A 26,993-nucleotide genomic window follows, 5' to 3' on the forward strand; every position below is an offset into this window, starting at 1 on the left:
ATGACACAGTGCTTTCCTTTTTTACAGTTTGAAGATAAATCTGATGCGGTATTTGATATTACAGAAAAATGTAAGTATTTCTATTTATTCTCTAATGTCATAGTTTCACAAAGCCTTTCTTGGAAGTGTCATTGCTGCTGAACAAGACTGCCTTGCCCTCATCCCAGCCCTTCCTGCTCATTCCCTCCTGCATTGCCTTCTCCACAAGTGCTACAAGTGAGGTGAATGGAAATTAATGTTTTTTTCTTTCTTTGGTTAGTTTTACTCAGTTCAGCTTCTGCTTCAGAGTGGTGAGGGGGACTGAACAGTTTCTTTGTCAGCAATGTTCTCACAGTAACGATGGCCTGAGAAGGCTGAGAATATTCAAGGATTTGCAGCATCAGCCCCAGATTAGGACACTCACACTTCTCCTTTGTTACACATGAAATTTGTCCATTTTCTGACAGCTCACTGGGATTTTTTCTCCCTAGGTGGTGAAATTCTGGATGCAGAGATGTCTGAGGACGCACTTCTCCTTTGTTACACATGAAATTGGTCAATTTTCTGACAGTTCACTGGGATTTTTTTCTCCCTAGGTGGTGAAATTCTGGATGCAGAGATGTCTGAGGACGCTGACCACAACTTAACACCCGCCCTGGACAGCTTGTCTTACGGAGTACCGAATCGAGCAGGACCTGAGAATTCACTGCAGGGTGATGATCATGATTATTTTCTGAACTCTGGGGATCTTGCAGGCATACCTGTTGTTGGGAGTGACAACGAAGATGATCAGAATTTCGCTCCAAAAGACACTCTTTCTTCAGCAATTCATGATGAAGATCGTCTGGAAGAGGGCAAGAGAGTTCCAGATCATGAACTGGACAGTGAAAAAGAAATTCAGGTTCAGAATGCGATCCAGAAGGATCTCACTTCCCCCTTTGAGCAGGGCCCCGTATTTAAATCACTTCGAAAAGATTTTAGCAGAACACGAGATAATGGCAAAGAGACTTTTTCAGCAAAGGACAAGAATAGAGAAGGACATTTTCAAGAACGTGAAAAACGGTTGGAAAAAATCCCTAAAGATATGGATTCTAGATTGAAAAGCAGTTTTCTTGACAAAGCAGGTAACTGTTGACATCATAGACCTGGCTGCCCAGCAAAGAGGAAGAAAGAACTAGAGAGAAATCAGCAATAGGGCTAATTATTAAAAACATCACCTTGTTGAAGAGAACAGGCAGAGCTGTGTGTAGGGGAACATTTTATGAAGAACCCTGAAATCCAATGAACTCTGTGTTAGGAGGAGGATTTGCAAAGGGCTTGGCAGTGTCAGGGAGGTCTCATCCTCCACAGCTTGTTACAGAGCCTCAACATGTCCTTTGTTGTTGTGGTTTCCTAAACCAAGCTGGGTGACAAGTCAAGCTTCCTTTTGGTTTTTCTCACTGTTTTTTATAGACCATGGAGCTTCCTAAAAGAAAAGGTGATGAAGTTTAGGTTAAGTTGATGGCCAGTAAAGATTTTTCCAGCAAAGCACCAATTCTTCACTAATGCCTAGGCTTTCAAATCAGTGTGGATTTGATAGTATCAGGGAAAGTCTTGCTAGAAAGGAGTTAGTGTCTGCAGGAACTAAGCCAGAACATAGCTTGAAATCTGCTTTTCCTGGGAGACTGCTCCCCTTCTTCCTCAAATACTTGTGTCTTGGACTTCATCCAGCCAACATGGAAAGAACCAAAGATGCCTAAAATCCCTTTCTCTTTTGACAGTCTCCATAATCTTGCTGCCCACACACTTATTTTTGTCTTTCCAAGCTCTGAAAGTTACAGCAGAACAGTGATTGAAGGAGTTAAGAATAACCAAGCAGGAACACATGGTTTAATCTTATTCAGCAGAGGGAGGGTGAGCCAGCACGTGAGGAACTCCTGGCTGCTTGTTCACATTCACAGCTTACAGTTCTGAGGTTTAAACTTTCTATGTTCAGCAACAGCATCTTAAAATCAGTGCTTCCAGGTGGCACCAATGATAGAGAAGCAATAAAGATATCTTTGAAAATAAAGAAAAGTTACAGATGTATCTCTACTTTTACCTTCAGTTAGAAGTCAAGGGAAGAATGTTTCTGTACCTAAGATGTATTTCAAAAAGTTGTAAACACCTACAGTTAGAAGATCAGGTAAAGTAGTCAGTAGTTGAAACCAGAATGATAAATGCTCATGGTAACATCCAGTATCTAGGCAAATCCAAAGTTTTTAAATTGTATATTCTAAAAAAGCAGAAGATGCTATTTCCTGAGAAGAGGGGAAAGAACAGCAAAGAAAAAGCTGGAAGATGTTGCTCTGAAAAGTATTTTCTGATTTAAATGTCAAAACAGGGGAGTTCAGAACCTGCAGAGGTGTGGAAAATTCTGAACGAAGAATTTGCATCGGAAGTTTGCAACTATTTTGCTGGAATGGGAAAATAATGATCCAGTAGAATAATTTAAAAAGAGTCAATTCTCTTTAGGGATTACCACCTTACCTACAGGGAGGAGAAAGGGAGTAGTTTAATAGTGGTGAGGTGCTGTCAGACACTGGGGTTGGGGAGCAGGATGAGACTCTGATAGTTTTAAAGGAAATGCATTGGAACCTGTATTCATTTCTATTTAATGTATATGTTTTCCTCAGTTCATAATCAAGTAGAAGAAACATTACGGACGCAGTTAGCGCCACAAACTCCAGAAACTAACTTCAGGGTAAGCTATAGATCTTTCAACCACTTTTGCAAGTGCAGCAATATGCTGGAATAATTCAAAATACGTATTTTGTATTTGAGTGTAAATTTGAGTGTTAAGGAAACTGATCTTCTGACTCTTAGACATCTTTGCTACTTAAACAGTACATGTGATTTTGTAAAATTTTCCTGAGCCTCTCTTTGGATTGAGGATTCTTTTGGTAGCCACTTTCCTGTTCAGCATGGTTGGAGTGACCGGTGAGCCGAACCTACAGCTGGATGCATCCACCTGACCTGCTGCTTTTTTTTTTCCACATGAGCCAGGGAACAGCTGTATCCACAGGAGACACTCCCAAACAACCAACTTACAGAGCTGGGTGTCTTCTGCTTTGGCCAGAGGAGTGGAAAGCATTGGGGGTGGGATGAGAGAGGGGGCTGCAGGGAGGTTGAGGCAGCAGCTGCTGCCCAGCATTTCTCCCACCTTGGCAGGACCCAAATCTCTTGGTCTGCAACACAAACTCCCCTTGGCAGCAGCCCAACTCCTCATGGCAGATGCAGGAGGGTGAATTCTTTTTCATATTATTGTTTCAGGAGTCTAGCTACCTATTTTCTAGTAAGGAATCTATTGGACAAGAGCTGGGGAATTCCTTTGCACCAAATATTAGAATTAAGAAGGAGCCTTTGGATGACGAATATGCTAAAGCTATGGCCCCACAGCAGGGACTATTAGACAAAATTAAAGATGAACCTGGTAATTCTGAGGTAAGTTTCCCATTGCATTTCTCATTTTGGTCTGACAGCTGACCGCTTAAGCTGAACAAAAATTCAGCCATTTATTTGGTTTCTTGACCGAAATTTAACTTGAAGAACATAGTTTAGTAGAAAGATTTTTCCCTCTTACACTACTATGAAACCACCCCCCCTCAACTTTTTGATGTCTTGTTACCTTGTCTCTGAAAATGTTTTGCTTTTCAGTTAGAAACAAAGCCAGGTGCTCTAAAACTTCTGTAACTAAATCTGTGGCAACATAGACACTTTCTCTAACTAGGAAATAAACTGTAAATCACATTTTTTAAAATAACTTATGAGTGGTCACAATTAGAGATATGAATTAAAGCAGCTATTGCTGCTACTTCCTTCTTAAAAGCTGCCTTTGCAAGCACAGTAGTTTGTTCTTGTTTTAAATTAGCACTTAAAGGACTTAGCAAAATATTTCAGTACTTACACATCAGTGAAGTCAATTTAAGTATGTGTTTAAGTGACTTTCTCATTCAGGACTGACACTTTTTATGATGATACAGGTAAAGCTCAGTAATTGCAACCTGGAGAAGGTGTGACCTATGGATTGAGCAGTGCTGGGGCCAGGGTTGCTGAGCTCCAGCCAATCTCTGTGCCACTGGTTTGCTGTGTGACGCCAGGGACCGAGCTGTGCTGCAATTCCTGTCTCCTCACTGCTCATATCTAGGTTACATATCAGATTTTATATGCTAAAGGTGTGCAAAACTTCCCAAAATGATGCATCCCTTTGTACCAACACGGGAGTGTTGGTGTTCCTGTGCAGGTGTTAGTTTTTAGCATCAGTCTTTGTCCTTCTGCTGAACCTCCTCTGCTTTCCGGGCCTGTCTTCCCAGCACTTTTTCTTCTTTTCCCATAATACTCTCAATTTAATAAGTAAAATATTTGCAACTTCAGATTTTACTGTCCTTCTGATTTGTTCAGTCTCTTTGTGGGATTGTTTGGGTTTATTTTTCCTTGAACCTGTAGAATGTCAAACCACGTGTAGATTAGTTAAATCTGTCTCTTCTTTTGTCCTCCCAAGATGGCATCTGCTGTGTGGATTTGTGTGGAATGCAAGGCGAGATGTCTGTGGTTATCAAAGATCATATTAATAAGTAAAAATGAAGACTTGAAGAATTTAAATGTCAAATATCGTATGGTTCAAAAAATTCCTTCCTGGAGTAAAATCCTGTGATTATCAACTCTGCCTGATACTGGAAAAGTAGGAGAACTGAGTTAATTTTGTTTTGCTTTAGATTGGAATTACTATGGGGGGGGATTTTATGGAATTTTTTTTAATATTTCCTGAAAGATAAGAGCATTTCTTGCTGTAACCAATAGTTGGAGCTGAAGGTTTTTGGCTTTCAGCACTGTTAAGCTGCTGTGAAACTGCTTGATCATGCACAGTTGATGTCAGGATTTGCCTCCATTTCTTTTCCTACTCTTGACTAATGATACAATTACAGTTAAAGTGCTTTAAAAATTGTATGTCTGCAAATGATTAACTTTTAAATAATAATAATAAAAATGGTCCTTAAGAATCTCATCACAGCATGCCCATACCCAGCTTTGACCTTCTCATCCTGAGATTTGATTGTTTCAGTCTGATTGTTCACGTGGTCAAGGAATACCACTGCCTGTCTTCTGGGAAACATGTTGAGAAATAGTTTGGTTGTCTAGTATAGAAACTTCCAGTTTTCCCACTGGAGTGAGAGGAGTGCTCAGTTTGAGCACGTGCTCAGTGGAGGTTGTTGTGGGATTTTGGGAGCAGGCAGAAGCTGGGGGAGCATCTCACTGCCACTGGGAAGGGAGAGCTTCCTTTTGCTTAGTGATTCTGAATTGGTTTCCCTGGCAGCCAGGCAGCAACTGTGAATTTAGCTCAGTCATAACATGACATCATGGCTCACTACTCCCAAACGACTGTAAGTAGGCTAAATCTTATCATCTCTGTAGTTCCAAGAGATTATGCTATTCAGCCTATTAAGATTTACATGTGGAGTGTTCCAAGCTGCTTTTTGGCTCAGATTTCTAGGGAGAGCAGGGGCAGGAAGTGTGCTGTCAGTGTGAATAGCTGCTGGGGACTAAGCCAGTCATTTATAGCATGTCAGCTATTCCACCAGCAGCTGTCCAGGGATTTTCTCATCCTGTACCAAATGTGAGGTGATTCCCCTTGTGCTGGAGCTGGGACTGTGATGGTCTGGCCCTGGTGGTGCCAGCCTTGGTCTGCTGCAAAGCTTCACCTTAGGCTGCTCCAAGGTCCCAACTCCTGATCAATACAGAATGCTCCTCTACAAGGTCCCAGCTCTATTTCATTGCTATCCTTCTTTATGTGAAAATAAAACTTCTTTCCCAGAACAGGGGCAAGGGCTGCACATCCAGCTGGAAAGTTGGAATTGAAAGCAGAGATTTCTTTAAGCTTTGGCTGAATTCTGAGGTGTCTTGGAGTGCAGCTGGAGAGGGGGATGCACCAGGCAGCCCCAGCTGTCCATTTGTGCCCCCTCAGGTGTGGTTTGCTGTGGAGCTCTGAGCAGGAGCTGTGTGTGGTGCTCACTTGTCACCCAGCCTTCGGAGCAGGCTTAGGACACCCACTCTTCCCTGAGGCTCAATGCAGCATTGTGAAAGAATGGAATCATGTAACCTGTTATTACATGTGTGTATTTGTTCTCCTTTTCCTTTCCCTTTGTTTTAGGAGTACGGCCAACAGCCAAAATCTCAGGAAGGGGAGCTGAAAATCAGTGCTGTATTTTCAGTCAGTGGCAATCCTCTTGGTAAGGAATAGAGAAGACTAATTTCATTTAAATCTGTAAAATGTGTCACCTTTGCAAATAGTCTTGCAGGTCACTCTGCATTTCATTCGCTGTGTCTGATCCCAGTAGGAATGAAGAACTAGTTTGAGAGAATGAAATTGAGATTGTAAAATAATTTGGTTTTGAGGCATAGGAAAATTGAATGTGAAATGCATAGGAGAACTGAATGTGTTAAATACTCTTAAGCTGAAGGAGGGCAGATTTAGATTAGGTCTTAGAAAACAATTGCTCCCCTGGAAGGGTGGGGAGACCCTGGCACAGGTTGCCCAGAGCAGCTGTGGCTGCCCCTGGATCCCTGGACGTGTCCAAAGCCAGGTTGGACATTGGGGCTTGGAGCAACTTGGGATAGTGGAATGGGATGATCTTTAAAGTCCCTTCCCACCTAAACCATTCTATGATTCCATGAAAGGGATGTTAAAAGTGCATTCTCCATCTTCAGAGTAGTTATAAAAATCTGCTATGCAGAAAACCAGCACAGGGCATGTATTTGTGGAGAGTTCATCTGCTATTAGATTCTCCTCTAGACCCTGACAACCCAAATAAAGCCATGAGCCTTGTGCTTGCCCCTGCACCCAGTGAATTCTTTGTAATGGATCTGTAACACTTACTCTGTGTTTTCTCTGCGTGGTTTTTTTTTTAGTTCCACAGCTGTCATCAGGTTTCCAGCCTGCTGTGGCATCCTCTGGCATGAGTAAAATGCTACCCTCAGTTCCAAGCACAGCTGTTCGGGTTTCCTGTTCTGGCTGTAAAAAAATCCTGCAGAAGGGGCAAACTGCCTACCAGAGGAAAGGCTCAACCCAGCTCTTCTGCTCCACACTGTGCCTCACTGGATACACCATTCCAGCTTCTCGCCCACCAGCTTCTACCAAGAAAACCTGCTCCAGCTGCTCAAAGTAGGACAGTGCTTTCATTTGTTCTACTAATAATTGATATTCAAGCAGATAATGAAAGGCTTCAGTTCTGTTCTTGTGCCCCTCTCTGTGTTGGTAGTGCTGCTCCTCTTATGCTTCCCTTCAAAAATTGGTGGCTGATGCTGTTCTTTGTTAATTGGTCTGTCTGCTTGCAGTTCCATTTCCTTAATTGGGTTTTGCACACACAGAGATTTAAAAGCCTCTGTAGTGCAGAATGCATCTTCTCTTTTTTTGATTTAAATGAGCCAAATATGAAAAACTGTGTTTGAAAATGTCCAGCATCTGCCTGCCATTTCAAAATGTCATTGCACTCTCAAAATTACTGACAAGAGTACATTTTCAAAAAGTATTTTATGCATTGCTTCTACTAAAGAAAAATAGATTTATGAATCCCTAAAATGCAGTAAAACATGGGTTAGTTAATGTATTCAAGGTTTCAATTAAATAGATCCACCCTCTCCTGGAGAATGTTTAGTCTCCAGAATAAGCAAGAACAGCAAGTTGACATGAAACTCACATTAATCTTTTACCTCTGTGTTTGTTTTTCTTTTTCCATAGAGAAATTCTAAATCCAAAGGACGTAATCACTGCCCAGTTTGACAACACAGACTTCAGTAAGGATTTCTGCAGCCAGTCTTGTCTGTCCACATATGAACTGAAAAGGAAACCCATTGTCACTATCCACACCAACAGCATTTCCAGCAAGTGCAGCATGTGCCAGAAGAACGCAGTGGTAATTGCCAATTCCCTCGTTTGAATTTCTTTAGCTCAGCACAACTTGCTGTCTCTGACATGAACACACATATTCTTCCTGTCCTTGCTGTATATTCCTTTCCTTGCAGATCAGGCACGAGGTGAATTACCAGAACGTGGTGCACAAGCTCTGCAGCGACGCCTGCTTCTCCCAGTTCCGCTCGGCCAACAACCTGACCATGAACTGCTGTGAATATTGTGGAGGATACTGCTACAGTGGCTCTGGCCAGTGTCACATCCTGCAGATAGAGGGACAGTCCAAAAAATTCTGCAGTTCCATATGTGTGACAGGTTACAAGCAGGTAGATGTGGTGGGACAAGGGGGAATGGATTCTCGTTGCCAGAGGAGAGGCTTAGATGGACATTGGGAAGAAATTCTTCTCTGTGAGGGTGGGGAGGCCCTGGCACAGGGTGCCCAGAGAAGCTGTGGCTGCCCCATCCCTTGAAGTGCTCAAGCGCAGGTTGGACAGGGCTTGGAGCAACCTGGGATAGTAGAAGGTGTCCCTGCCCATGGCAGGGAGTGGAACAGGGTGGGCTTTAAGGTCCCTTCCAACCCAAAACATTCTGGGATTCCACAATTCTGTATTTGGACAAAATACTAAAAATAGAATCCATCTAATTTTTTATTAGATTTTAAGTGTTTTAAGAAGCACCCATTTTACTGGTTGATTATTTCAGTTACTCTATTGGTCTAAAGTAACTGCTTTTGTCATCTCAAGAATATCAGAATCATTAAGGTTGGAAAAGCCCTCCAAGATCATCAAGTCCAACCGTCAACCAAATACCCAAAGCCCACTAGACCATATCACAAAGTGTCACAGGTCAAAGTGGATTTTGAACACTTCCAGGGATGATAATTTGCTGCTTAATCTTTGCCCAAACATGTTGCTCTGTTTTTTCCTCACCACTGGACCAGCTATGAGAGAATTCCAGTGTGGCAGGAGACACGGTGGGACTCCCCAGCAGCAGCCTCCTGTGGCTGTTTTCAGCCTTGAGATGCTCCATAAAGAGTATTCTTTTCTAAATTGTAGCCTTTGAATTAAGTGGAAAGGAAAAGTAATAATTAGTTGATAATTATGATTTTAACTTTTAAACTTTTCATATTTATTTTTGATTATTGGAGACCTGGGCATTTAAGAGAACCTTAATTTATTATAATAGCTCAATTATTTTTGAATGATTTATTCTAATGCAATTACTTTAGGAAAAATTGCCCTCTGATAAAAGAATGGAACTTCATTTTATGGCTTGGCTCTGCTGTCCCATTATCCAGGCCACTTAGGTCAAGAAAGGCCTAATGAATTAAAAAAAAAATTATGGTAAATGTATTTCATCCAGAAAATTACCTTCAGAATTAGTTTTCCTCCGAAACAAATCTGGAGATGAAATTAAATAAGCTGGAAACATTTTCATGCTCCTTTTATATCACACATCAAAACCCCATATGTGATAGTTCTCTTGAAAATACAGTATGTTCAAAGCTTATAAGGTTAAGTCAAATCTATTTTTAATTGATTTTTAAACAGTATTCAGCTCAATTGTCAGGTACATTCTGATAGTTTCTGGAGGTTTGTGGGTGTCTTTAAATCCCTAAAAGCTTGTATTCTGTTCTGTCCTGTGAAGAGCTGGAATAGCTAGTGATAGAACAAAGTGCATTTTTAAGGCTGTCATACTAAAATAATCTGGTGACTAATTCTCAAAGTTTTTTCCAAACTTAAAGACCTTTAAAAAAAACCTTAAACACAGAAAATGTGTCTATGAAAATCAGGCTTTTTCCTGTGTCTCTCTTCAAAAGAAGTTTGTAGACCACACACTGAAAGCTGTGATTATTACAAGCAGATGGATCTCTTTCCCATTTTGCTATCAAACATCATCAGGGGACCTGCTTCTCCCTGTTCCTTGTTTCCTCATCTCTTCAGTGGGAGTATTGTTTATCTGTACAGCTGATGCATTCAAAACCATAAGCAAAATATCAATCCCCTCAGCAAGATGTTGGAAGTTGTCTGATACAAGGTGCTGATCTGTGCTAGTACCTGTAGGAGTGTTTGCAGTACCCAGACTGGTACTGGTTAAAGTGGCCTGGGAAGGTGCTCAAACCACAGCTCAGATCAATGAATCTGCACCATAAATAACACTGCTATAAAACAAGTGCTGTTTCAAGCACACCAGCACATTTTAGAAATATTTTATATATTTGCGGCAATTTCCAGGTTAATAAAAAATGCCAAGTTTCAAATGAACAAGCAATTTCCCTGTTTCCACAGAAGTCAGCTAAAATTACACCCTGCACACTGTGTAAATCTCTGAGATCTTCAGCTGAGATGGTGGAGGGCACAAATAACTTGGGGAAGATGGAACTGTTTTGTTCTGTTAACTGTTTGTCAGCATACAGAGTAAAAATGGTCACTTCTTCAGGTAAGCTTATCCTTTTATTTCTATAGAAACTTCATTTCCTGTGGCTCATATCCCAACTTTATTTGTCTTGGAAGTTAAGGCTGATATTCTTATTTTGGGAGGGTGGGAAGTGTTTTTTTTAAAGGGAAGTGCTGAGATGGGAATGAAAGGACATTCTATTGTAGGTAAATGTAGCAGTGACAGTACAGCTATTTCAGTTTTGGTTTTAGGGAACTCCACATGATAACCAATCTTAAATCTACTTTTTTTTTTTTTTTTTTTTTGCTCTTGCAAGTGCAGCTGGTGGGTTTCCCAGCTAGACAAACCTGTTGTGTGGACATGTGCCATGCCACTGCTGGGACTCTCCTGGCCCGTGTTCCCTGGAGTGATCAGCTTTATTGCCTCTGCCCAATGTTGCATGGAGCTAGGCAAACATTTTCAGCTATTTTTCATGTGGAAATAGAAAAATGCTTACTGACATCCTAGGGATACTGGGAGATTAATTAAATTTCTGGCAAGCAACAGGCACAGCAGCTGCAGTGTCTGCTTCTGAATCTGTGGAAACATCGTCTTGGGCTTCTGTCTGTGCCTTGGCTCATCATTCAGACTCTGTTGTTGTATGCACGGTGCAAAATTAGCTGCAATACAACTTGATGTTGCATAAATCACTTTTTCTTCTCTGTTTCACCCTCAGGTGTTCAAGTTCAGTGCAACAGCTGTAAAACCTCAGCAAACCCTCAGTATCACTTGGCTATGTCAGATGGGAGCATACGCAATTTTTGCAGCTACAATTGTGTAGTAGCTTTTCAGGTGTGACATCTAGGATTTCTTCTTAGCTGAATTAACAGAATGCTAAATTGATGGTGGAAATACCCAGGTGCAAGATGTAACCCTGTAAAGTAAAGCCTGTCTATTTGCTTTCCCACAGAATCTGTTCAACAAGCCTGCAGGACTGAACTCCTCGGTGGTGCCCCTGTCTCAGGGCCAGGTCATTGTGAGCATCTCCTCGGGGACAGTGGTCTCAGCCACTGGCACCAGCTCAACTGTGTCCCCCAGCTCCACGAGCACCCCAGCTGCAGCAGGGCTCCAGAGGTTGGCTGCCCAGTGCCAGCAGGTCACCTTTACCCGTTCTGTTGTGAAAATCAAGTGTCAACACTGTAATAGATCATTTGCCACCAAACCAGAACTGCTTGACTACAAGGTAATAAAGATCAGGGCTTTCAAAGCTCTTTTTTCACAACAGAAACCTAAAAAATTGTAGTTTATGTGCATTGGTCTGTCAGTACTGCTTTGTTGCTTGCAAAGATCTGCTGTGGAGGGTTTTGAAACTGATTTGGTTTAACCAATATCAAATTAATACTGATACTATCTCTATGGTCTTAAAACCAGAAAAAAAAAAAACAAACCTCTGAAAAAACCCCAAACCAAATGATTGCCTATCTATAAATGCACATTCCTGTGTCTTGGACCCAGGGATGTACCTTTTAATCCAAGGACAAAGCACATTGGTGAGAGCTTTCTGCAAGAAATTTTGTTTTATTATAAAACCAAATGGGGAGACTCATCTGCCAGTGCTCTGTTGCTGATTTCTAAGGGAATAAATACTCTTCTGCATTTCTATTAACAATTTAAATGTATTATCTGGGATGTGACTCATTCAAACACTGAAACCAAAACATTCTGGCTGTGTTGCAGGGTAAAATGTTCCAGTTCTGTGGGAAGACCTGCTGTGATGAGTATAAGAAGAAGGGCAATATGACGGCTTTGTGTGAATACTGCAGGTTTGAGAAAATTATCAAGGAGACAGTGAGAGTCTCAGGCATAGATAAAACATTCTGTAGTGAAGGTAAGAAAGAGCAAAACCCTGCCTCAAAGAAATCAAGTCATAAGTGTTTTGTTGAAAAATTATCAGTAACACTAAAGGAAATCTAATATTTTTAAGTGAGGAATCTGTTTTTTAGGTTTAGGAACACAGAACCCTGTTTACACTTTGCATTTTAATGGTATGTTTCAATGAGTTATTGCAGACATCACTTAGAACAGGAATTAGGAGTGCTGAGGGGTTGTCCTATTGGTATTCAAGAATGTTTTTGCTGTTTTCTTTTAGTTTGTAAACTGCTCTATAAACACGACTTGTCTAAGCGCTGGGGAAACCACTGTAAAATGTGCAGTTACTGTTTACAAACTTCCCCCAAACTGGTCCAGAATCACTTTGGGGGGAAAACGGAGGAATTTTGCTCAGAGGAATGCATGTCTAAATTCACTGTTTTGTTTTACCAGGTAAGCTATATTCTCACATCCTCTAGGTTTTTATACCTATACCCCTCGTTGGTGTTTCCAAATGTGTTCAATTTCTCCCTCACTTTGTTTTCCTAGATGGCAAAGTGTGATGGTTGTAAGAGACAAGGTAAACTCAACGAGTCCATAAAATGGCAAGGGGAGATGAAGCATTTTTGCAATCTGCTCTGTATTCTGTTGTTCTGTAAACAGCAAGGTGCTCCTGACCCTTCACTCCCAAACAACACAGGTAAAGCAGGCTGGGGATGGCATTGCCTTTTGATGTGTGGGGTAGTGAAATTAATGTTTATCTGCGAATTCACTTCAGTGAACTCTTTAGGATCTGTCTTCTCCTGGAGAGCTTGTCTGTTGCTGTTGAGTGGGCTCTGGTTTAGATCACTCTTACTTGAGACCATTTCAGACTTCTGTAGGTATGAAATGCAATTGCTTCATGTACCAAACAAATTTTAAAGAAGATGAAGCAAAAGCACTTGCCTTCAGACACTTTCATGAAACAAAGGCCTGTTTCATTGGGGTAAAATATAGTGATATCTAGTGCAGACATGTTAAATATCTAGCCTGTCTTCATAACACCTAGAAGATATGGTAGAATGTTAATATTCTTTTAACAATCAAGTGGTGAAATTAGTAGACTTCATGGTTTTAAATACAGACTCCTATATATGTATTTAAACCAGCCACTTCTGTGCAGTGTGCAGGCAAATGAAGACTTTCCATTTCTGTGTCATTAAGTGTTGCTTCTTGGGAAGTGTCAATCCCAAGGTGTACAAGTGCTGTAGCTGTTTCCTTGAGCAGGTGGGATGGGAATAAGGGTATGAATGAAGCCCACAGGAACAGGAGTTTCTGTAGGGAATGAGACAGAAAGAGATTAAAGACCCTGAAAGACAGGAAGAGAAAGGGAAAGAAAAAGCAGGAATATCACTGACCCTAAAGAAGGGCATCATTTCCCACGGAGTGGCTGCAAGAGTAGGATATCCAAAACCAATAAAATACTAACTGGAAGTTTTTAGTGTGCACCAGGCCGTGTTCAGCTTGGTGCACATTGTTTCAATTTGGTGCAATCTGCTGCTTACATTGGTGGGAGCTCTTTTCCTTTCTTGCTTGATTTGCTCGTGGAACTAGCTCCTGTTTAAACAGAAATGCTGCAACTTGACACCTGCATCCCTTCTCACACAGCAGCCTCTTTCATCTGGAGACAGATCTGAAGGGTGGGTGTTTTTTCAGAAATGCTTTTTTTCTCAATTATCTTACTGCTTCTTCTCATTTTCTTCTGTCCACTGTGTCCAGCAAACCTTTCCATGGCACCAGCCTCCTCCTCAGGCCCTCCTTCTTTAAGAAAGGACTCAACCCCTGTCATAGCAAACGTGGTGTCCCTTGCAAGCACCCCAGCTGCCCAGCCTACTGTTAACTCCAACAATGTTTTACAGGGTAAGGCAGCTGAATACGATGCCTGTACTTTTACATCTCTATTCCTGAACATTTATATTTGCTCAGGGATTTTACTGAGAACAACGGCCACTTCTTCATTATGCTTCACATCACTGCAGATGATTGCTTTTGTCCTTCCTTTATCTAGGTATAAATAATGACTTAAATTTATGTACATACATCAGGGAATGAGTTTTAATTGGAATTCTTTTTCTTGACCTTGGCAGAATATGGATTGTTGTTCTTGATGATAAGTAGACATGTTATTGTATGGTTTTTTTCCTTCACAGGTGCAGTCCCTACTGTGACAGCAAAAACAATAGGAGATGTAAGTTTTACAAGAAACTTTTTTCAGTTTTGCCCAGATTGTATCAATAACAAATAAAGTATCCAAGAGTTTGGCACTATCATTGTGTAACTAATTTTTGATGAGGATTTAAAATTCATGCAGCTTGCAGATGCTTTTTAAAAAATGGATAGAACTTAGATGGCACAAAAGTCTTGTGTCCACTGACAGATTTGGATGTTTTAAGGCAAAACTTGTCAGATTGTAGCTCTTGAGGTGTCTGTGGTTCCCAAGTAATTCATGTGTGACTTCTGCACTTGAGGCTGCCTTTTGTGCACAGAAGTGGGATAGGATAGCAAAAGGACCAGCCTGGGCTGCTGGGACTGACATGACCAAGCTCCTGCAGCTCCATTTTCCTTTCCCACTGCCTGGCAGTGTGGTAACAGAGCTGTGGGGAACCACTGTCACCACTTATCTAGGAATAACTCAGAGAGTTCATGTTCCTGAGCTCTTTGAGGTATGTGGTGTAACATCTTGCAACTCTCCTAAAACACAGAGATGCTTTTATGTAGCTTTAGGTTCTGGAAGACTGACAGCTTTGCTTTTAGCTGGAGTGTCACTTATGGATTAGAGTATGAGTGTTCCCTCTTGAAATAGATCCTGTTATTTGAATGCATGACTGAAAATTGCAGTTAGCAGGACATTAGTACAAGCATGAATAGTCTGTCTGTGTGTATCAGGAAATGCTGCTGCTGCTGCCAGCTTTGCTGTTCATTTTTTACATTTATTTGTTTTCAGTGGTTTCACATTAGTTTACTCAGTTTTATTGGTGTCTGTATCAGCCAGACTTTTAGTCATCAAAAGTATCTTAACATAATTCCTCTTTATATCTCTGCCATCAATAAAATTCCAAGGTCAAAAGTTTATAGCAGTTATTTGATGACAGAAACCAAATATTCTTGCAGATTTGTTCACTGCACTGTTAACAAAATAAGCTTTATTAGCAAAATTAGCTTTAAACAACATTATTGTTGGATCAAAGTAAATTGAGATGGAAACCAGAAAGCACCAAATAAGCAAGCTTATTTTGCAGTGGTTTTTTAAATGACCATTTTTATCAGCAAATACAATTTTAAATTGTTCAGCTTCCCGTAGTATAGAACAAACTCTAGTCTTGTGTTATCTTTCAAACCAATACTGACTCGACCCTCATTTGTGTTTTCCAAACAGGCAAGTACCCAGACAGATGCCCTAAAGCTCCCATCATCAAAACCACCCAGGCTTCTGAAAAACAAAGCTTTATTGTGTAAGCCAATCACCCAGACTAAGGCCACCTCCTGCAAACCTCACACACAAAACAAAGAATGCCAGACAGGTGGGTGTCTGATCTCCTACCCCTGTTGGAATTGTCTGTACTGCATTTGAGAGCAATGCATGATTTATGTAGCAGAGAATATTTTTGAATGTATTATTAAACCTTAATTAGTTTTCAGGTTGTTGTATGGTATTTTCCAATAATTTTTGATCTGTTCTGTTTTTGGTATAACAGAAGGAGAAGAAGCACCTCCTCAGCCCCAGATCATTGTGGTACCTGTTCCTGTACCAGTGTTTGTGCCAGTGCCCCTCCACCTCTACACCCAGTACACACCAGTTCCCCTGGGAATGCCAGTACCTGTAAGTTATGCTGCAGTTCACTACAGAAAGCAATGGTTTACAGGCTTGATTTGCATCCAGCACACCCAGCACTGTGTCACTGGGTGCTGGGTCTGGTCATGCAAGTGGTATTTGGAGTCCTTGAAGCCATTTCCCTCCTTATTACATCACATTTGGTTAAACATTGTCACACAAAACTACCAAATTGTAGGGAGAGTACAGAGCTGTCCAGTCTGGAGTTATTTTTTACTTCATTTTAGTAGTCCTAAAATATACATAAGGTTAAATGGGAGGGACCTCCCTAGTGTATTTACTGTTTCCCTTCACCCCAAGTATGTTCTGATATTTTCCACATGTTCCATAGGTACCAGTTCCCATGCTCATCCCAACCACCCCGGATAATGCTGATAAGATCATTGAAAACATTCAGGAAAACAAGGAAAAGATTTCCATTAATCCATTTGAAGCAGATCTCCTTCAGATGGCAGAAATGATTGCAGAAGATGCAGAGAGAGAAAAAACACACTCTCATGGTGGTAGGTGGTGGCTTTAAAAGGATATGAAATGCAGTGAGGTGAAGGTCCTCTCACCACAGAAGTTTCCCTTTCCCTGATTCTAGATGCTGATTTGACTTGTGTTGACAGGGACAGGTTACCAGAGGTAGAAACCTCCATATCAGTACATCAAGTGTTAGAAGGAAGAGTCAAAATCAAGAAGACAGAGCAGCTGCCTTAAAAGAAAGTTTTCCTCTCGGGCTTTTTACGGAGGATTCTTGAAGAGTGAGGCAGGTCAGAGTTTGTTAGAGAGTGACCAATCCATTTAATGAAAGTGAAACAAGCTGGAAAGAGATAAACAAAACATCCAACTGGTCTCCAGATGACTCAAATACCAAACAGGGAGGGATGGAAGCCTTTGGAAAAGCAAACCTACGTTAGCTGTGATTTCTGTTTCCCCTGCAATAGCATGACCAAGGTAGAAAGCTGCTAGAAAAGCTCCAGTGGAGGAGAAGGCACAGCATGTGTGTTCATGTTATGACCTAATAGCTAGGTTTTTGCTGTTAAAAGTATTTTATATTAGTTGTGCAAACTGTCAGTCATGTGTAGATACAGATTTCCTTCTTTTTCTAAAGGATCTCAAACATCCGAGCACGAGCTCTTCCTGGACCCCAAGATATTTGAGAAAGGTCAGTCAGATTTCTTCATTTTACAAATGGATTTTGTTCCTGCTGCATCTTTTCTTGCAAACTCCTGGTTCTGCCTTTCCTGTAGCACATGGTCCTTGTGGTCCCTCTCGTTGCAGACCAGGGCAGCACGTACAGTGGAGATCTGGAATCAGAAGCAGTGTCCACCCCACACAGCTGGGAGGAGGAGTTGAATCACTACGCCTTAAGATCCAATGCCCTGCCAGAACCTGATCCAGAGCTCAAGCAGTTCTCCAAAGGTGATGTGGAACAGGACCTGGAGGCAGATTTCCCATCAGGTCAGTGTCCTGTGAAGGAAAACTCATTGTTTGATAAAAGCACACACAATTTTCTGCATGAACATTGTCCCAGCAGCCTGCTTGTGCATTTTCATGTAGTGACAGTGGATGTTTAAAGCTGCAACAGTTGATCACATCTACAAAATATGACTATTTTTAGAATATTACTGCTGTTTTTAAAGACAGCACTCTGCAGAACCCCTGACAGGGGTAGCAGGAAGTTCTTGCTTACCTCCTTTGAATACATCACTTCTGTGTCCCTGGGTATAATCCATGTGGAGTGGTTGCTAAGATATTTGCCTGAATAAATACACACCCACTTTTTTAGGGACTTCTTTGTCCTACTGAGAATTTACTATATACAGCAACAGATTGCTGAATTAGACAAATGTCAGGATGACTTGAATATACAGGTGTGATTGTCAGCTGTAAGGTGTTCCATAGTATCTCAGTGACAGTGACACTTCTACCTATTGCTAAGATAATATAAGAATAAGAATAAATATTTATAAGAATAAATACACCCACTTTTTTAGGGGCTTTTTTGTCCTACTGAGAATTTACTATCTTTATACAGCAAGTGCACAGATTGCTGAATTAGTCAAATGTCAGGATGACTTGAATATACAGGTGTGATTGTCAGCTGTAAGGTGTTCCATAGTATCTCAGTGACAGTGACACTTCTACCTGGGCTGCTAAATCATGTGATTAAACTCTTCATGGTGTTGATTTGACTTCAGACTCATTTGACCCTCTCAGCAAAGGACCGGCTTTGCATTCACGTTCACGGGCAAGACGGAGACACAGGGATGGCTTCCCCCAGCCAAAAAGAAGGGTAAGGAAGGACTCCTGGAACACAAATCCCTTACATTTTCAAATAAAAACATTATGTGCCCTAATTTAACCATCTATAGACGAGGAGCTGATGAAATGCTGCTTTGTTTGGATGTCTTTGCTTGCCTGTAGGGACGGAAGAAGTCTGTGGTTGCTGTGGAGCCCCGGAGTCTGATGCAGGGCTCCTACCCTGGCTGCTCTGTTTCTGGGATGACCCTAAAATACATGTATGGGGTAAATGCCTGGAAAAACTGGGTCCAGTGGAAAAATGCACAGGAGGAACAAGGGGACCTGAAGTTTTCAGGTACATTTTTCTCTAAGTGGAAACAGAAATACTTAGTTGAAGAGCACTTGGCTTGATTCATTGTTCAAGTAAAAATTAGGATTAGATACCACTGAGTTTTGCAATGCCCATTAGTAGAAAACAGATTTTATAGAATTCTGTCTTGCATCTTTCCATGCGTTTAAAAATAGTAGCTATTACATTCTTAATTGATCTATTTCCTTTAAAAAAAGTCTTTAAAGCATTAGAAATCTCCACTTTGCCTTCCTTTGCATGCAGCAGTTCTTCATTTGCAGCACAGATGCTTTGTGCAGCTGCAGAGCTTTTCTGAGCTATTATAGAACCATGAAATTACAGATCTATCAGGCTATAATTCTAAGTTGACAGCACCAACTTGGCCCCATCCATTTTATCTGTAGCTGGCACATTCCCAAAGTATTTGTTGGTCAGCAGAACTGTTTGCTGTAAAAAAATTGTTTGATTCAACATCAAAATCTTAACACCTTATTTCTAGGCTTCACAGCTGGAAAGAAACATTTCAAAAGTCTGCCCATTCTGTGCTGCAACCTCCCTGAAACTAACTTTATTGCACCTCATGTCTCACAGGGGTGACACATGACTTTTTACACTGATTGCACATGCAGCTGGTCTGAGTTTTATTGGCCAAATCATTCAGTTCTCAACCAACACATAGGAAGGAGTTCACCATTTAGTCATACAGGGTAATTAACGCATGAGACAGGAATTTAGGAATTCTGCCTACATGAAATAATAAGGAATGTGGGAAGAGTTAATGTGCTGAATTATTTTTTCTGATCACTTCCCAGTTCATCCTGTGAAGCTCAAGGAGGACATTCTCTCATGCACATTTGCTGAACTGAGTTTTGGCTTGTGCCAGTTTATTCAAGAGGTGCGGAGACCAAACGGAGAAAAATACGACCCTGACAGCATCTTATACTTGTGCCTTGGAATTCAGCAGGTAACTCTGGCAGTGTTTGGCCCCACAGTCCACTGGGACATAAGAAAGGAAAAGAATCTGATGTGCTGTATCTTCTCTACAACGTTATATAATAATAAACTGCTTTTCTTCCTGGTTTTTTTTCTCTTGTAGTACCTGTTTGAGAATGGTAGAATAGATAACATTTTCACCGAGCCCTATTCCAGGTTTATGATTGAACTTACAAAACTTTTGAAAATCTGGGAACCTACAATTCTTCCAAATGGTAGGACAATTCATTTGTTTTATGGAGCTGCATGACAAGGCTGTATCATAAATTAATTTTTTTTCTCAGGGCCAGGAAGAGAATGTGATCTGAAGCTCTCACATGTCTTCCCTCTCTACACCATGGATTTTATGTCTGTTTCTACCACTTATGATTACACATAAATGTATCTTTGCCTCTGATCAATCCTTGGAAAGAAAGGATTTCCATTCTGCCACTCAACACTTCGTTTTCTTCTTCCCTCAAATTTTAATTCTTTTTTAATACAAGTAGCCAGAATTTAATTCTGTATTTGAGATGAGGTACTGTAAGATTTGTGTATAGTTGCACTGATATTTCCCTGTTAGTGCTGGAAATACTCCTGGTGAGTTTGGGGATCACATTAGCAAATCACTGGAATCTTGTCTCAACTCCAAATTCAGACTTCCCAAAGTCTGCAGATACTTTTTAATTGGTTTTCAAGCCTGATTATGTGGTTTATAGAGCTGGACACCAGCCCTATGAGCACACAACATTTTTAGAGGATCAGTGAAATTTGAATAATGTTGGCAACTCCACAACTGCCTTTTCATTTAGAAAAATGAACTTTTTATTTAACACAGAAATAATCCAATTACCTGTAGCTTGCTGCACACAGTGATATTTTTTACAACAAATTTCTTCTAAGCCCCCACATCTCCCTTTCCTGATTTAGGATAATCACAATGGGGTATTTATACACAAAATGGGACATTTTAAATTCATACTTCACGTTGTAGGAATTACACATTGTTGCAGTTGGCTGAGTGTGGTTTAACACAGTGAAATTAGAACTTAGTGAGAATCTGCTGGTGTTTGCAGTTCCTTTTTATCCTTCTCTTCAGGTATTGGAAGATCATGCTGTTCCACAGCTTGGTTCTCCATGCTCCCTCTTATGTTTGTGCATGCAGTATTCTGGTATTTTTGGATTACAGTTGCTGATGATAGGTGTGAATTTGATTTGATATGTGGTTCATTAATAGAGGTTAGCTGAAAGATAATTTATATGCATAAATAACTATTTCCTTTTTTCTTTGCCCATTCTTTGTAGGTTATATGTTCTCAAGAATTGAAGAGGAACACTTGTGGGAATGTAAGCAGCTGGGTGCATATTCCCCCATCGTTTTGTTGAACACTCTTCTGTTCTTCAACACCAAATACTTCCAACTAAAGAATGTCAGTGAGCACCTGAAACTGTCCTTTGCCCACGTTATGAGGCGCACCCGAACTCTGAAGTATAATACTAAGATGACATATTTACGTTTTTTCCCACCCTTTCCAAAACAAGAGGTAGAATCAGGTGAGTGCTCTCTGATCATTGGTGTTTGGGCAGTCACATTTGTGTGGTCTGAGTTACAGAATCAGAGAATTCTGTGATTTTGTGTTGTCTGCTTCTCTTTTATAAAGGACAGGGGAGAAACATGTTCTGCAGCAAGCAGAGCTAAGCATATGCTGTTATCCTGAATACATTTGCAGTGTTTTTCTCTGCTTTAAAGAGAAATTCTGAATGAGCCAAGGCACCCAGGAAAAATTTAAAAAGGTGTCACAGATTTGGCTGTAAATTTGTTTAATAGTCTTTCATAACATCCTCAGCTTGCATAAAGCTCTATTAATACTGCAAGAGTTAAAGGCCTTTTCTGAAGTCCTTTTCTCAGCACTTCATAATCCTGGGTTTTGCAGGTCCAGACCTTTATTATGCCTTTTTAAATTTATAGTCTTTCATAACATCCTCAGCTCTATTAATAAATAAATATATTTATTTATCTATAAAGCTCTATTAATACTGCAAGAGTTAAAGGCCTTTTCTGAAGTCCTTTTCTCAGCACTTCATAATCCTGGGTTTTGCAGGTCCAGACCTTTATTATGCCTTTTTAATTCCCATATTTGTCCTGGGTGTGTGTGGGGAACAGACCAGGCAGCCCAAGTGGAGAACAACAATATGGGGCTTGCACTCAGAGACAGACACACAGATTTTTGTTCTGTTAATTTTGGTACTTGGGAAGGGGAAGTCTTTGATCCTTTTGGCTTCTTCAGTTCACAGTTCCAGTGCATTACATGAATTCATCTTTAATAAGTAAAATTATGTCCTCCATATTTTCCTGCTAGTTCTTGTGGGTTTTCTAGATGAGGAATGGGCTGTGGACCTGGCCTGTAGGATGTGCAGTCCTTGCCCACCCAGCAGATCACACCAGGTGACCATGGTTGGATGGTGACACAAGACAGAACCAGTTCAAGGAGTGGGTTTGGGTGATGCAGTCACCACTGGGTGCTGGGCTGAGACACCAGGCCTTGTTTCTGAAGGTGCTCTTTTCACTGAACTTCTATGATGCCATTTTTGTGTATCCAGATAAATTATCAGTAGGCAAAAGGAAACGCAGTGAAGATGAGGAGGTTCCAACTGCAGTGGAAATGGCTGAAAACACAGATAATCCCCTCCGGTGCCCAGTCCGACTCTATGAATTTTACTTATCAAAATGGTAAGTGACAGAACTTGAGTTTTGGACTGTGTGTACATTAGAACAGGCACTGGGGCAAGGAGCCCACTCAGACCTTCTGTGCCTGTGCTGTGGTTCCTCTCCCCAGTTCCCAATCCCTCAATGGGAGCAGAACAGGAATTCCAACAGCTGCACTGCTGTGAGACTCCCAAACAGCGTTTGGTTGTTTTTTGTTACTGGTGTTAAGTCAAGAACAGAGTTACAGAGAGAGATGTATTTTAAATAAATAAATCTTTAAATAAATAAATTCTTTGACATTACTACAGTGCCCATGGCATTCTCATCTCCCTTAATTCCCATACACCATCCTTGTTGTGAGGAGATTATAACTAATACCCAAGGAATATCATGTTCCTTGTGAAAGAGTGTAGGAGAAGAATGAATTAGGTAAAAATCCTGATGAATTTTGCCTGCTGAGATGTGAGATTAACTTATGTTTAGGAGTTAGGAAGGAGACTATAGCAAGGACAGAGATATAAATCATTTTTCTTTCCTGTTTCTATATAAACTTCAGTTAGATCCTTGAGCAGGTGGAAGATGATGTTCTTCTCTCTTCAAAGAAAATACACATGCAGAATGAAACAGCATCTCATTAGTGTCAGCTGAAACTCAGATAAATCACCCTCAGAAATGTACCTACTGAGCTTACTACAAATATCCCATTACTGAGGCACAGACAGGCATGCAGCTGTCCAGATTCTTTCTCTCCCTCTTCTTACATTCCTTGTCTTCACTGGCACATTATTAGAAGCTTTTAATTGTTCTTGGTCTGGGAAAGCATTTTCCTGCTCCCCATCATATTTCATAGCTGAGTCCCTGCAGTGGTGCAGGCAGCAGTACAAATTCCCTTTGCTGTTTTGGTGTGATTATCCCAAAACCAGGCAGGAGGGACTTAGAACCCTACCAGAGCCTGGAAGCTGCCTTGGACTCAGTCAGGCTTTCAGGCAGATGGGCTTGGCATTGCAGCATGGTCAGGCAAGCTGGGATTTGGTTTTACTCACTCTTAAACACAACCTTAGAATCATTTAGGTTCAAAAACCCCTCTAAGCTCATCAAATGCAGCTGTTCTCCCAGCACTGCCAAGGGCAACACAACCCATGTCCCCAAGTGCCACATCCACATGGCTGTTAAATCCCTCCAGGGACAGGGACTCCACCACTGCCCTGGGCAGCTGTGCCAGGGCTGGACAACCCTTTCAGTGAAGAAATTTTCACTAATATCCAGTCTAAGCCTTGAGCCATTTTCAGCAGTTCTGGAATCCCAGAACCAGGTTCCCTCAGAGATTGTATGTCAAATGCATTTATCACTCTACCATTAATTGAATGACACTGAAGAACCACTGCTGTAAAGAAATTGCTTTGATTTTCTTTGTTTCTTTATAAGCAACTAACGCTGAGTGACCTGGAAACAACTTAACTGTTCTCTCTAGGAAGGGGGAGACAGTGTTGCCATGCCAGTGTAACTCTGATTTCTTTGCTGACTGTCTCTTAAACTGTTGGTAAGATTGTAAATGCAGCGTGATGTTCCTAAACCTTGTTTCCTTTGCCTTGGCAGTTCTGAAAGCGTGAAGCAGAGGAGTGATGTGTTCTACCTGCAGCCCGAGCGCTCCTGTGTTCCCAACAGCCCCATATGGTATTCCACATTGCCAATAGACCCAGGAACCTTGGACATCATGTTAACAAGGATTCTTATGGTGAGGGAGGTACATGAAGAACTTGCCAAAGTCAAATCAGAGGACTCTGATATTGAGTTATCAGACTAACTGCAGTGGGGTATTTTCCTTTGAATACACATCAGAAGCACCAAAATGTGAATACGTCCAGCCTTTGGAAAATGTGTATCAAATAAGCCAAGATAATGTCACCTACAGGCAGATTTTGTACCACAGTGGATGTACAAACTGGAACTGGAAGGAAGCAAGCTGTGTAAGCTGCAAATCCCAACGTCCTGCAGCACGGATCAATCCTCAGAACAAATCCAAGTGGAACTCACCCATTGGATTGGTGCATAAATCCTTTATCTGTTTAGGATTTTTAAAAGTTGTGAGATATTTTTAAGGAAAATGGTTGTGTAAAATCTACCCTCACACTGGTGGGCATGGAGAGCTAGATTGTGGCTCAGGTGACTTCCCAGCCTGCTGCCAAGGAACACGTGGAGATCCTTGAGCTCTTCCAGAGGATACGAGAGAAAGGGGTGAGCTTTAGACAAGCAGACACCTTCTGTTATAAATACACCTACACCTACACTTTTATAATTTTTTTTTTTTTTTGGAAACTGGGATCAAATGTTAGGAAGGCAGGAGCCACTGGCCATCCCAAGGGACAACTCTGGCTGCTGTTAACTGGTCACACGAGGCCGGGCTCCAGCTCCCGCTCCGGCCTCGCGCCAACCCTGGCTGTGTTGGAAGAGGTGCTCTAGGTCAAACTTCCGAGTGACCTTTGGGGAGTGTCCAGGAGGGGATGTCCTGGCTCTGTGCAGAATTCCTTTCCCAGCCCAGTAGCTCTGCAGTCTGTCCATATAACCAATGAATACTGTGGTGCGTGGAAAGTTTATTTCCCTTAAGGCAGCTTTCCTTTCTCCTCTTTCCCTACTCTATGGTTTTGATTCTTTTTTAAGGCAAATCTAGAGAGGGCTTTGTCATTTCAAACAGGAATACACACACACACTCTTTCTCTTTCCTTTGCAACACGGGCAAAGTGTTGTACAAGGGATGCAGTATTACTTCTGAGAACAGAACTGTGGTAGAAAATGACCATGTGTGTTTTTATCCCGCCCCACCCAAAGAGATTTAGTCATAGTGTTGGAAATTGAAAGAGATTTTTTTTAAGGCTTGGCTGTTACTGAGTCTTTTGGAAGAGTAAAGCTCCCATGTGGTGTTTAGAGGACAGGACATTATCAGATACTGTCTGTATCTCTGTTTTCTCAAGCTCTAGGTGTGTGTTTCTGATGACCACTGGTCACAAATTCATTGGAAACCCAAGCTATTTTTGAAGAGGAGAATTGTATGGTTTTTATCTAGCTCTGGTCAGTTATCCATCTTCTGTAACAAGGGTCTGATATTTGAGCTTGTCACTAAAATTTCAAGAGATGAAAATCAACAGCCTTGAATAATATTTCAGGTTTTTTGTTTTGTTTTGGTTGGTTGTTTTTTTTTTTTTTATTATTATTTTTTTAGCAGTTACAAAAGTAATTTAACAAAAATAAAATCAGAAAGTAGTCTATTGACGTTGTGTACTCGGTAGTCCTGTCCCTGCCTGTAACAGATTTCACTGATGTATTTTTTAATACAGAAAATTATGTGAAAAGTAAAACCTGCCCCTGATTCTGTCTGACCAAAGCCCATCTGTGTCTGTCATTTCTGAGCAAAGGTTCTGCTTTCTCCATGGCCTGGCAGGGGGAGATGTTTTGGCCACTCCTCAGCACAGGGATGCTCCTGCAGGCTCAGTTCTTGCTCTGTGACACCAACCTGCCCCTCCCCACTGTTACACTGAATGGTGACATTGCAGGCAGAGTGGTTTGGATTGGGAAGGTTCAGGGAAAGGAAAACCGTGCTGGAAAGATCAGTTTGTAGGGGATTAAGGATGTCTGAGGTGTGTCTGCTGCTCACAGCTGTGCCCAGAGCCTCGGTGGCCATAGCACAGGGGAGGCTCCAGGAATTCCTGTGTCTCCTGGGCAGCTGCTGGGGGTGCTCCCCCCTTCCCTGACCCCCCTGGGAATGAGCAAGGCAGCAGTGAGGACAGGCTGTGGGGAGGGCAGGATGGGGGTGGTGTGAAAAATAATTCCAAAGTTGAGTGTTCCTTAACAGAAATATTCCTGTAGAATAATGTAGGATATTTGTACCTTATGAGAAACACTTTTCTTCCTCTGAGCATCCTCACTTTTTCTTGTCTGGGAACACCTTCATTGAGGTCAATTTTTTGCAGGCACTTAGAATGAAAGATACTTACCTTTCAGATTCTCTCAGCAAGGCAAGAGAATCACTTCAACTTTCACTGGCTGACAGCAGAGTTGTTAAACATTGTGTAAACTCCTTTGGTGTGGTGGCTGTGACGTGAGAAACATTTCATTGCAGTTCCATGGTAATAATTAACACAGTAAGTAGTTTTAGTTTCTATTTCACTCCTGCTTGGAGGCTCTTTGGCAATGGTCTGCTTTTCCCAGAGTCTGCCTGGGCTGTTTTTGCCTCTTGAGGGATTTCTTGTCACCTCAGCTCAAGTTCACGCTGTTATCACAAGAAGGATTACCTTGAAGGATTAAAGTATATACAAATTATACACACAGGCTCAAAGTTCTGAACACAATCTTGTTTCTAATCAACATTTCTGACTGCTGAGCACACAACATTTATTGAAATATTCTTTTAAGCAAAAAAATCATGCTGTGTCCTGCTGAACCCTAAATTTAACTGGGCTGGAAAAGACCTTTGAGATCATCAAGTCCATCCTGAGACCTAACACCAGCTTGGCAACCAGACCACGGCACTGAGTGCCACATCCAGTCTTAAACTGTAGTTTCAGTGTGGACAGAGAAGCAATAAAGATGGGTGTGAGAAAGAAAAATGGAAAACTTCCTGCTACCAGGGTTCCAGCAGCTCCCAGTGCAGGAGGTGCAAACCTGCTGCTCCATCCTGGCTTCAGTTCACTAAAGAAGGGGACTGGGGGCACATGAAAAGCCA

General features: G+C 41.3%; 1 protein-coding gene across 6 annotated transcripts; it reads left to right on the plus strand.

Annotated features, from left to right (window-relative positions):
- Positions 1–35: 35 nt before the first annotated feature.
- Positions 36–25,647, plus strand: ZMYM4 (zinc finger MYM-type containing 4). Of its 6 annotated transcripts, XM_041417600.1 has the most exons (28): positions 36–70; positions 576–1,103; positions 2,634–2,701; positions 3,271–3,441; positions 6,146–6,224; positions 6,904–7,156; positions 7,733–7,907; positions 8,017–8,229; positions 10,195–10,342; positions 11,016–11,131; positions 11,250–11,522; positions 12,017–12,167; positions 12,429–12,601; positions 12,698–12,848; positions 13,907–14,047; positions 14,338–14,375; positions 15,564–15,708; positions 15,883–16,007; positions 16,351–16,522; positions 17,116–17,169; positions 17,286–17,465; positions 18,206–18,300; positions 18,432–18,603; positions 19,410–19,561; positions 19,694–19,805; positions 20,875–21,123; positions 22,171–22,300; positions 23,873–25,647. In XM_041417600.1, exons 2-28 carry the CDS (start codon positions 599–601, stop codon positions 24,078–24,080), a joined length of 4,449 nt encoding a protein of 1,482 aa, XP_041273534.1. In that variant the 5' UTR covers positions 36–70; positions 576–598; the 3' UTR covers positions 24,081–25,647. The 6 variants fall into 6 exon arrangements, with proteins under 6 accessions (XP_041273534.1, XP_041273535.1, XP_041273536.1 ...); XM_041417601.1 differs by lacking the exon at positions 13,907–14,047 and having other exon boundaries at positions 10,192–10,342; XM_041417602.1 differs by lacking the exon at positions 3,271–3,441 and having other exon boundaries at positions 10,192–10,342.
- Positions 25,648–26,993: the final 1,346 nt, after the last annotated feature.

The sequence above is a fragment of the Onychostruthus taczanowskii genome, unplaced genomic scaffold (genome assembly GCF_017590055.1).
Source record: "Onychostruthus taczanowskii isolate IOZ18803 unplaced genomic scaffold, ASM1759005v1 scaffold56, whole genome shotgun sequence".
Lineage (NCBI taxonomy): Eukaryota > Metazoa > Chordata > Aves > Passeriformes > Passeridae > Onychostruthus > Onychostruthus taczanowskii.

Excerpts from the sequence above, each read along its gene's own strand:
- ZMYM4 (XM_041417600.1), top strand. The coding sequence starts at position 599 with ATGTCTGAGGACGCTGACCACAACTTAACACCCGCCCTGGACAGCTTG. Across the intron at positions 11,132-11,249 it reads ATTGTGTAGTAGCTTTTCAG|AATCTGTTCAACAAGCCTGC; the intron begins GTGTGACATCTA and ends GCTTTCCCACAG. Across the intron at positions 11,523-12,016 it reads CAGAACTGCTTGACTACAAG|GGTAAAATGTTCCAGTTCTG; the intron begins GTAATAAAGATC and ends GCTGTGTTGCAG.